Genomic DNA, 12,134 nt, shown 5'->3' on the forward strand with positions numbered 1-12,134 from the left:
CCAGTATCACTGGCCATCCCTATGAGCTCACAGAGCTCCGTCATCCTCTACTCTCCTATGAAGGGAGACAAAAACAGTACCACTAATTGATCCAGCTTAGGAGATTTAAGGAAGGATGTTTTTATGGTGGTCTTTAATCTTTTTCTCTAATTTTTCAAGGTGTAAGGATAATGGACCTTCCCCTCTGGATATAAAGCCCTTGCAGTAAGTCAGGATTCCACTTCTGCCTCTCCTTTTCTTTCCCTCCACCTAAGATACTTTCTGCATCAAACTTTCCCAGTAAAAGTTTACTGAACTGAATTCATTACCTGTTAAATGTGCTAATAATCTCATTTAGAAAAAAATTCCCACCCATCCTGGCATACTTGTTAACAAATCTAGCAGGAAAGCCATAAACTTAATGGACCAGACCTCTGAATTACTTCACAACCACCCCTTTTCTGGAGATGAAGATCCTTTTTGTTTAGTCCAGATTCTCAACATGACATTTGCATTTTAGTCCACACCAATGGATATAGATAAACCCAATTTCTAATCTTGGATTCTGAAGCACATCCAATAACACTTTATTAAACATAATATTTTCACTCAAAGTAAATTAATTTGGATTATTTTGAATAATTAAATATTTTCATAAAAGATCAAAATAACTACTTTTCATATTGTATAAATGAATATGCTAAAAGAGACTACCACCCATTTTAAGGAAGTTTTACATTGTAGAAAAGGCCAATCCTACTTTATAGAACCAAAAAGCCAATCTTTTTGGCACCACATTTAAGAAATCAAATACAGATGAAAAAATGCTGCTAATCCATCTTTTATTTTCTTCCTCTTTTAACTTACGCCAGCAAAATAAAGCTTAGGAATTCTATAGCAACAATAGCTTCCCATTAAATAGTGATAGAAATATGCCTCACTTTGATTACATATCAGCTTGTAAAAGTGTTATTTTTGTGAGAAAAGTTTGAGTAAAATATCTTCTTTGAAAGAGGAAATTTAAAAAGATCTGTAAGAACGGGAAACATGAGACAAGGAAAGACAAAAAATAGTGCCACTAGTTTTCCACTTCAGAAGATGTAAGGAAGAATGGTTTTATGTTGGTCTTTAATTTTTAAGTATGGTTCCATTTAACTTTAAAACAGTACACTTTTCTACACTCTGGAATGTGACAGATCTTGGCCACTCTAAAGGTTAACACATAGTTTAAAAAACAAAATACAACTGAGCGAATTTTACAGATCTTATTGGCTTATTCAAGGATGCATGAAAGGGGCAGCATCCAATCTAGCAGACAGAAAGGAGCTCCAAGGAGCTGTATAAAATGGAAGACTTTTACAGGCAGAAGGGATCAGGAACAAGGAAGTTATACTAGAGGAAAAAAAGCAGTTGGTTATGACAAGGTCACTTTCCTTTAGGGAATGGCAGGAGTCTATCAGGCAGATTACCTAACTAGTGTTCATCAGGAGATTCCTGATTGACTGGGGTAAGATTCCAGTCAATCTGGGAGAGCTGAAACTGTAATTAAGTCTCAGTTTGGTGATGTGAGGCTTAGCATAAGTGACTCCATTTGGGGCCTGTTGTCTTGTTTTTAACAACATTAAGAAAGATTCTCATGAATATTGCAAAGGACTCTGAAAAAGACTGAAGAGTTCACAGCAAAGGCAGAAGCTTACAGTAATATTATAAATCACGCATGGGTTTTTCCAGAGTGGCATGATTCATGTTAAAATTTCTATTCAATATTTCCAAAAACATTTTTTTTTTTTTTTTTTGCGGTACGCAGGCCTCTCACTGTTGCGGCCTCTCCCGTTGCGGAGCATAGGCTCCGGACGCGCAGGCTCAGCGGCCATGGCTCACGGGCCCAGCTGCTCCGCGGCATGTGGGATCTTCCCGGACCGGGGCATGAACCCGTGTCCCCTGTATTGGCAGGCGGACTCTCAACCACTGCACCACCAGGGAAGCCCACCCCCCAAGTTATATAACACTGTATAGGTTTAAGGTGTACAGCAAAATGATTTGTGTATATATTGTGAGGTGATTACCACAATTAGTTAACATCCTTGATGGATTTTTAATTTGATCATATTTCTCACAGACTAAAAGCTAATTCATTGGCAATGAAATCGTTTGTGATATATTGCCTTGACCCTTTCCACTTTTAAAGACTAAAGATATGTAGGGCCCTCAGGAATTAAAACAACATAAATATAGTTCACATGTATAACTGCTTGAATTAAGACATAGTCTGTGACATCATGAAGTTCCTAATCTGGCTGAGAATATATATAAATACATAAAAAGTAAATTGTGTTACAATGTAAACAAAGTTCTATAGGAAAACAGAAGTGCAAAGGTTTATGGCCTGTTACTTCACTGAGGGTATAAATTAGGGTGCCAAGGAAGAGGAGAGAGTTGAAGTTGGAAAAGTGAGTTTGGCCAGAGGTACATCGTAAGCAACCAAGAGTCAGAAGAGACTTTTAAGTAAACACCTAAAAAGTAAGCTTTTTTTGGTTTTGTTTTTCAAACCATTCTTATTTATTTACTTATTTAGGCTGCTCTGGGTCTTAGTTGCAGCATGCGAACTCTTAGTCGCAGCATGCATGCGGGATCTAGTGCCAGGGGTCACACCCGGGCCCCCTGCACTGGGAGCACGGAGTCTTACCCACTGGGCCACCAGGGAAGTCCCAAAGTAAGTTTTAAAGTATGCTCATGTGTGTATTTCAGAAAGATCACACTAGCTAACAGTGTTTAGGAGAGACTGGGGATATCACATAAAGAGACAGTCCAAGTTTATTTGCATTAATCCAGTGAACCAATATTAGCTGTCACTCTATTAAGTGTTTACACTTTACTAAGCACTGTTTAAGCTTACTTTTGGCCACAGTCAACTTTTCAGAGAGATGATCAGCTAGTAAATGGAGCCATAGGGTCTGAACTGAGTTTCCAACTCTTAAACATGGCACATACTTTCCAGAGAGAAAGATAATTCGGTTTTCAGTTAAGCCCATGACTGTGGGAATAGAGAGGAAGTAATCAACCTAAGAAATATTTTAGAAGGAGAACCAAAGGGATTTTTGAGGACGAATTGGCTTTGAGTAGTGAGGGAAAAGATCTGAGGATGTAGAGTTGGTGATTTTTTTGTTTGGTTGGCTGACCCTCTGCTCAGGAAAGTCTGGGAGAGGGAAGATCATGAATTTAGTTTTGGAAAGATGCTTTTGAGTTGTCTGTGGGGGACATCCATGTGGAAATGGCCAATGCAGTCCTGTAAATACTGCTCTGAAGCCCTGGAAAGAAATGAGATCCAAGATGGAATGACTGGGAGTCTGAATAAGACTGAAAAACATAAAAGTGAATGAAGTAACCCCGACTCATGAAGGGTGAGGTAGGATGGGACCTGGGAGTGCTTGCACATGCACCTAGACCAATGTCTTCTCGAGCAACAAAATACATGGAAACTGTAAGGGACTAAAAATAATTGCTTGAATGCACAGATGGGGCTAATATTAACAATAAGATGCAAAAAGGCCACAAATCAACTGCCATTTTCTGCGGTGCCAAGAGCAAAAGCAGGGTACTGTGCATGATCCCTGCACACATAACCACCCAGAGGCAGACCACCTAAGCTACCCCTGTGCCAGCCCCAGCAATCCTCCCTCACCCCCACTGCAGGAAACAGCTCACCCCCTCCCGCTGCAGGAATGGGCAGGGGCACCTGTTTCTTGTACTCCCTCCCTCCAGCTGCAGCAGGAGTCCCAATAAAGCCCAGTAAAGCCTGACCTGAATTCTTCGTCCGGCCTCTTACCCATTTCTGTTGATCATGAGACAGGCTGGCGCCTGAAACCTGGGATCTGGGACCCTTTGCTGCAGTGCTTGCACCTGGACAAAGGTCTCCTTCCGCAACAACACACAAAGAAACTATAGGGATTAAAAATAACTTCCCGCATGCGCAGTTGGGGAAAATTAAGAACAACAACATACACAAAGACCAAAAACCCAACTGCCCCTTGTGGGGAGTCAGGAGCAAAAGCCGGGTACTGGGCATGCACCCTGCACACAGCACCAGGGGGGTGGGCAGACCACCTAAGCCATCCCTGCATCCTGACCCCTAGACCCTCACCCTATATGAGGAATCAGCTCACGCCCCCCACACCCCAAGGCAGCGAGCAGGGACACCTGTTACTTGATTTCGCTCCTTCCTGCTGAAAACAATAAAGCCTTGCCTGAATTTCTTATCTGGCCTCTCATCAAATTCTATTGATGAAGGAGTCCAAGAACCCTGGCCTGTAACAAACATAGAGTCCAAAGGCCCTAGTGGTAGAAAAGGCACCATGGGTCAAGTCAATTTTTAAGTTGCAAATGTCAGGGATGATGTGGACTTAAGAAGACAGAAGAACCATGTGAGGGTGATGTCGGGGAAGCTAACTGAGATCTCGGGATGGAGGAAAGGTTCAGTCAATTCTGTTAAACACTACAAAAAGCAAACAACGAGTAAGCAGACCACACAGCTGTTAACCAATGAAAGAAAGCGGCTTCATACACAGCCACGTTGGATGAACTTAACTCAAAACCGGGCCCAACCAGGATGCTTCGCAGCCCCGGCGGCCGACTTCTGTTTTTCCTAAGAGGCCAGTTTGAGTCCTTCTTCACCGCCCTACCCTTTCCTCCCTCCTTGCATGTGCTGTCATTCTCCTCCACTAACCAGTGTTTGGGGACTTGCCTCCCACGCCTCTCCCTTCCCGCAGCTTGCCGTTTCCATGGAGACCTTCACTTAATTAACCCCCGCGGAGAGAGAGGGCGTTGCTGGCGGGAACGAAATCCACCGGAACAGCGGCGGGAAGAGCTAGAGCGGAGCGGAGCGGAGGCTTGCTGAGAAGGGCCTGGAGGAGAAGCGCGGAGCAGCCGCGAGGTGGGGGCGATGGCGAGCTCCTTCCCCCCCCACCGACCCCGTCACCCCGGCGCAACACGGGGCGCACGAAACTTGCAAAGTGCTGGCTTCGCGGCTGGGGTCAAGGTCTGGCAGTGTCAGGGGGGGGCTGCGCGGGGCACCCGGCACCCGCAGGCTTCCTCCACTGAGCAGCCGTCGCGCTTCGGCTTCCAGGTCCCTGGTCTTTTTCCTTTCCCCACCAGTCTAACCATTCTTAAAACCGCCGCCCTTTTCTTTTAACTCTGTTCTTTTCTCCATTGGTCAAAAGTTTGGGACTATTTCTAAAACCGCGCGGCCGGGGCCAGTTGCAGTTGCTCTCTTTTTACACTTTGGGAGCAAACCCTGACTGAGAGCTATATTCGAACGGGGATTTGGACTTCAACAGGCAGCAGGGAGCGATCTTTCCACTTCGGCGTTCTTATTATGCAGCACCCAAACCTTCGAAATTCTACCTGGCAGCTTAGATTTGGGGGGGAAAATTAATACCCCAACCCCGCAAATGGAACGCTTATAACAGGTTGCTGAGAATAAAGAACAGGGTTAAAGCTTTGCAGTTTTGTGGAGGAGTCCGTGGATTGAATGATTAGGTATTTCCTTTTAACTGGCTTGCATTTTATTCGAGGTGAACACCTGCTTAAGGAGACCTACAGAGGATTTTGTAGGAAGTAACCTGCTTTAGAGAGCTTTAAAATTGATCCTGGGGACCTGTTTACTATTAAAATGATATTTTTCAGGTTCAGAAATATGTAGTTTTAAAAAAATACAGAGGTGTTTATTTTTTCCTTTATACCTTAAGTTGAACGTGACAGTTCCTAAGTCCCCAGGGACTCAAGGTTCCTGGGGAAAGTTATACAAGCTTTTTGGATCAATGAAATAAATTCAGTTGAAATGAATGTTGAATGTTTTTTCCATTTAAGTTTCAATTTCATCCACTGTATTTGAAATATTTTTCATAATGATGGTATAATTTAAAAATGTGAGGAATTACTTCCAACAAAGTAGCAGTGTGTAGGTGTTCTAGATTTTCATCCATTAAGCTTAAATAGTTTCACCCAAGGCAATGTAATTTTGTGTAATTGCCTGATAATTGATTTTATTGCTAGCATCTCCTTTATATTTAATTATAGCAGCTTCTAGAAGCAAATTGTTTTGGTATTTGTTATTGGTTGAAAAGTACTGATGTTTCCAGTTTTATTGGGTGGACAATATTATGAAGCACCTACTTCTTAATGCCCTAACATTCGGTTCCATGGGCAGTCTAAATTGAAAAGACCTGACATTAAAGTGATATACACACACACAACCTAAAGAATTTCCAATAGTTTAGTTTTGAAACTAAAAATATACATGTTTAATTGAGCTGAATATACTTTATTTTCCAGATGGAGAAATCAGTTATTCTACTGCTCTGGATACAATATGTTTTTAAGGTAAGACAATTTTTAATGTACTCTTTTTGGAATTAATGGGCAAGATGCTATTGCATTGAGTCTATCCATTTTGGAATATAAAGCCTATGTTGAAGACAAGTAACACTAAATATGAGATTTAGTACCTAAGAAAAGTTTTCTTTGGTAGGTGCTGCACAAATATATGCATATTGGTGGCAGCTGTTTTCACTGCTTGCAAAATGTTTTGGGGGATGATCAGTGAAGAGGGAGAGATCAGAATTTGGTAAAAGTCAAGGTATAGTGAGGCATTTAAAAGTTGTTTTTGGTAGGAATTTTTTTTTTTTTTTTTTTTTTTTTTTTTTTTTTTTTTTTTTTTTTTTTTTGTGGTACGCGGGCCTCTCACTGTTGTGGCCTCTCCCGTTGCGGAGCACAGGCTCCGGATGCACAGGCTCAGCAGCCATGGCTCACGGGCCCAGCCGCTCCGCGGTATATGGGATCCTCCCAGACCGGGGCACGAACCCGTATCCCCTGCATCGGCAGGCGGACTCTCAACCACTGCGCCACCAGGGAGGCCCTTGGTAGGAATTTTGATGAATGTATCATTCTCTTGGGAGTTGAATTATTTTTTGTCATCTAGGGAACATAAAGGGTCTCTGATAATGTGGTCTGGCTATTTTGCCTCAGTTGCTAACATTTTCTTTACCTACAAACGAACCAAGGTTTTAAAATAATTCAAACATTTTGCACTCAAACTTATTTTCATTCTAAGTGCTTTGTCAAGAATCTATTATCGTATGGTAGTTCTATTTGTAGTTTTCTAAGGAACCTCCATACTGTTCTCCATAGTGGCTATATCAATTTACATTCCCACCAACAGTGCAAGAGGGTTCCCTTTTCTCCACACCCTCTCCAGCATTTATTGTTTCTAGATATTTTGATGATGGCCATTCTGACCGGTGTGAGATAATATCTCACTGTAGTTTTGATTTGCATTTCTCTAATGATTAATGATGTTGAGCATTCTTTCATGTGTTTGTTGGCTATCTGTGTATCTTCTTTGGAGAAATGTCTATTTAGGTCTTCTGCCCATTTTTGAACTGGGTTGTTTGTTTTTTTGTTATTGAGCTGCATGAGCTGCTTGTAACTTTTGGAGATTAATCCTTTGTCAATTGCTTCATTTGCAAATATTTTCTCGCATTCTGAGGGTTGTCTTTTGGTCTTGTTTATGGTTTCCTTTGCTGTGCCAAAGCTTTTAAGTTTCATTAGGTCCCATTTGTTTATTTTTGTTTTTATTTCCATTTCTCTAGGAGGTGGGTCCAAAAGGATCTTGCTGTGATTTATGCCATAGTGTGTTCTGCCTATGTTTTCCTCTAAGAGTTTGATAGTTTCTGGCCTTACATTTAGGTCTTTAATCCATTTTGAACTTATTTTTGTGTATGGTGTTAGGGAGTGATCTAATCTCATACTTTTACATGTCCCTGTCCAGTTTTCCCAGCACCACTTATTGAAGAGGCTGTCCTTTCTCCACTGTACATTCCTGCCTCCTTTATCAAAGATAAGGTGACCATATGTGCGTGGGTTTATCTCTGGGCTTTCTATCCTGCATATACCCTGAGAAAAACCATAATTCAAAAACAGCCATGTACCAAAATGTTCATTGCAGCTCTATTCACAATAGCCCGGAGATGGAAACAACCTAAGTGTCCATCATCAGATGAATGGATAAAGAAGATGTGGCACATATATACAATGGAATATTACTCAGCCATAAAAAGAAACGAAATAGAGTTATTTGTAGTGAGATGGATGGACCTAGAGTCTGTCATACAGAGGAAGTAAGTCAGAAAGAGAAAAACTGATACTGTATGCTAACACATATATATGGCATCTAAGGAAAAAAAAAAAAAAAAGGTCATGAAGAACCTAGGGATAAGATGGGAATAAAGACACAGACCTACTAGAGAAGGGACTTGAGGATATGGGGAGGGGAAGGGTAAGCTGTGACAAAGTGAGAGAGTGGCATGGACATATATACACTACCAAACGTAAAATAGATAGGTAGTGGGAAGCAGCTGCATAGCACAGGGAGATCAGCTCTGTGGTTTGTGACCACCTAGAGGGGTGGGATAGGGAGGGTGTGAGGGAGGGAGACGCAAGAGGGAAGAGATATGGGAACATATGTATATGTATAACTGATTCACTTTGTTATATAGCAGAAACAAACACACCATTGTAAAGCAATTATACTCCAATAAAGATGTTAAAAAAAATAAATAAATAGAGCTGCAAAAAAAAAAAAAAAGAATCCATTATCATCAGGGTACACAGTTTGACATGCTAAGAGGGTGTGCTGTGACTTTGTTTCTTCCTTCTCCCTGACCCCAGGATCCTGGTGATTCCTAGTTTGAGAGATACGCATCTGAAATTTGCCTGCTCTTATTTTACTTGCCTTTCTTTTTTAAAAATTTATATTGGAGTATAGTTGATTTACAGTGTTGTGTTAGTTTCTGCTGTACAGCAAAGTGAATTGGTTGTACACATACATGTATCCACTCTTCTTTAGATTCTTTTCCCATATAGGTCATTACCGAGTACTGAGTAGAGTTCCCTGTGCTATACAGTAGATCCTTATTAGTTATCTGTTTTATATGTGGGAGTGTGTACAAGTCGATCCCAATCTCCCAATTTATCCCTTCCCCACCTTTCCTCCCTAGTAACCATAAATTTGTTTTCTACATCTGTGACTCTATTTCTGTTTTGTAAATAAGTTCATTTGTATCATTTTTCTGGATTCCACATATAAGCGATATCATATGATATTTGTCTTTCTCTGACTTACTTCACTTAGTATGATAATATCTAGGTCCATCCATGTTGCTGCAAATGGCATTATTTCATTCTTTTTTATGTTTACTTGCCTTTCTTAAGTTATTTCCTGAACTATGCTTATAAATAGAGTATCCAATGGATGTTATTTAATTTATGTGTAGAAATTGATGTTACTGAAATATTTTTCAATCATAATTTGGTATATTTTAGGTTTCATTTTTTGTAAATTTGCTTATAAAAAATAACAAGGCATTTTTATTTACCGTTACTTTTCTTTCCCATTTCAGATCTCAAAAAGTTTCCATTATATACCAAAGAATAAACAAACAACAACAATTTTTATTGAATGGGATGAATTTCCTAAGGGAGGAAGTCCTGAATTTTATTTTTTAAAATACCAACTTGTTAATAATTTTGCTCAAAAAGTAAGGCATGTTTTATTTTTTGGCTCTGATAAAAGTGAGCATAGTGTAAATTTGTTGTAACTGAATGCCACATCATAAACAGGAATTTAATAGTCATTGCAATATCTTACTTTAATTGTACTAATATATAAAATGCTAGCATTTTATGAAATATCTTCAATAACTAGTTGATCAAAATAATATTTGACTGTTTCGTTGTCGGAATGGTTATATATTTTTCTTTTTAGAATTTATGTACTACACAGAGAGCAACTATTTAAAAGGTAATATTTTATGTAAAAATAAATAGTTTATGTATGTTTGTGTTTCATATGGGAAAAACTGCTTCTTATGAAGACGTAGAGAAGTCAAACCTCTAATTATAATGCATCTTACATAGAGTTAATAAACATTTCTTAAGCAGATGAATCTCATTATTTACAGAATGTGAAAAGGATTCTTGCAGACCCACAAAGGCTTCCAAAATCAATAATAACACTAGAAGAAAGTGAAGATTGTCACATCATTATACAGTCCATAAAATATGGACAAATTTTAAGTGAAAAGTCATTTCAAACCCGTAAGTAATATGTATGTGTTGTCCAGCTATCTTACCTAATTATAAAAGGGAAAATTTTTTATTACCAGATCATTTGAATTTTACAGTGATTAATAGATGTGCAATGGTAATTAAAAATCACATCCCAATAGTATTTTGTTTTTTGATTATAATTTAAATTTCAAAATTTAAAGGAAATTGTAAACTAAGGTAAGAATATGATTTTCAGTTTTGACATTTAATGTGTGCTAGTATGAATAGATAGGTATAGTGGAGATATTACATATAATCCAGATTATTCTTAAAAATCCTATAATGTGGATTGTAATCTAATTCATTCATTCTAAGCAGAGTTCAAGAAACTCCCATATAGTCTAGAAAAGGTTTTATAGTTAGATAATATTTTCCCATCATGGTGAATCTTTTGTAATTCAGTATCCTTTGTGTTTCATTCAGTTTTATTTGAAACCATACTAATTATTCTCCCTTATCTTTTAGGTGGAATATCAACTAGAAATATTAAAACAATAGCAACAAGTACGAGTGTTTCTTTTAACTGGAGTGTTTTATCGTCCAATGACACTTTAGTGTCAATATCACTTAATAATTCTTCACAAATTATGCAAAATAATGTCATGTTTTATGAGTGGGATGATTTGAAACCTGCCACCTTATATGTTTTTACATTTGAATTTAAACAACTGCATTTGGATTTTATAAATACATTTCAGAGACTGGATGTTCAAATTGAAACAGGTATGTAGATATTTATTATTAACTTATATATTATATATTTTGTAGATAACTTGGCAGCTTTTAAAAAGCGATTCAGCCAAGTATTAACCACTGTAAACTGCTTGTAAATGAATTAACATAGTCCTCTTTTTCTAACTATATTATTCTGATATTTGACTGATTTACTGAACAAGCTGGATTTATCAGGGTAAAGGTAAGAACCAGCTTTTTCTTCCACCACTTCTTTTAAACTGAACCAAGTGGCTTCTCTTTTCTTTAACTCTGACAATGGTTCATATTGATTCCATGGCTTTTTAGGTGACTTCAGTATTTCAATGAACATTCTCATTTTCAGATATTAAAAGATCATTAAAATCTAGTATAAAAATATAAATCTTTCATCAGCATACCCAGAATGCAGTAGACCCTCATATATAATAAAAGGTGAAAAGTGTAGCTCAGCAGACTTAGAGAGCTAACTCCTTTGGTCTCAAGTTATTTTTTAGAAACATAGCATCAAATCGTATGCTATGGAATTTAGAGATATTCTAGTCCAGAGTCGTTGGTTTATGGTATGTCAATGGACTGTATCTCCAAAAAGAAAGTTGTTTTAAGAAACTGATTCAAATAAATCTCTCTTTACTGAAGGAAAAAAAAAAAATATATATATATATATATATATAAATCCTTCATCGTATTTAAAGTTTCTCCATTACTCATCCCTGATCAGACCTGACACAGATTTGGAATACTGCAAGGGGGAGGTGAATGTGTTCAATATTTTGGTGTTTTCCTATTTCCTATTCCTTCCCTCATATGGTAGGAAAAGATATGAGAAGAAGACAGAGTCATAGATGGCTAGTAGGGGCAGTGCACTTTCTGTGAGGGGCTTAGAGTCCCATTTTAATACCTTCTATAGGAATAATCAATGAACTGCAATATTTTTTATAATATTTTGGTAATAAAAAAGACAATAAGGTATTTAAGCATTCCCTCTCCCCATTCTTCTTTTTCCCCTATGAAAAAAAAGACAACAGTTCAAAAGATCCTTCTTATATCTTCCTAATATGTTGGGTTGGGCACTGATGAAGCATAAGCATGAGCTGAAGTACAGTTTCTACTCTGAACAGGCTGATATTTTCCTGTCTTTCTGTGATGTGTAATCTTGGAGAAAAAGGCTAAGTGGCTGGCCATTCAGTTTTTTCTGGAAGGTGAACCCATTTGAAGTCAAGTAACAGAGAGCAGAATTCTAAGCAAGCATGATGTCTAGTTCTCTAAATTAAAAAGAA

The 12,134-nt window shown here is 38.4% G+C and overlaps 1 protein-coding gene across 1 annotated transcript in view; it reads left to right on the top strand.

Moving 5' to 3' along the window:
• Window positions 1–6,309: 6,309 nt before the first annotated feature.
• Window positions 6,310–12,134, top strand: part of PTPRQ (protein tyrosine phosphatase receptor type Q) — a gene marked incomplete at both ends in the record, with an annotated part of 257,217 nt that continues 251,392 nt past the window's right edge. Inside the window, one exon of the mRNA XM_079715271.1 lies at window positions 6,310–6,357. Coding sequence (XP_079571397.1) covers window positions 6,310–6,357 — 48 coding nt within the window. The remainder of the gene's footprint in view (window positions 6,358–12,134) is intronic.

This window comes from Hyperoodon ampullatus (genome assembly GCF_949752795.1).
Source record: "Hyperoodon ampullatus genome assembly, chromosome: 11".
Classification (NCBI taxonomy): Eukaryota; Metazoa; Chordata; class Mammalia; order Artiodactyla; family Ziphiidae; genus Hyperoodon; species Hyperoodon ampullatus.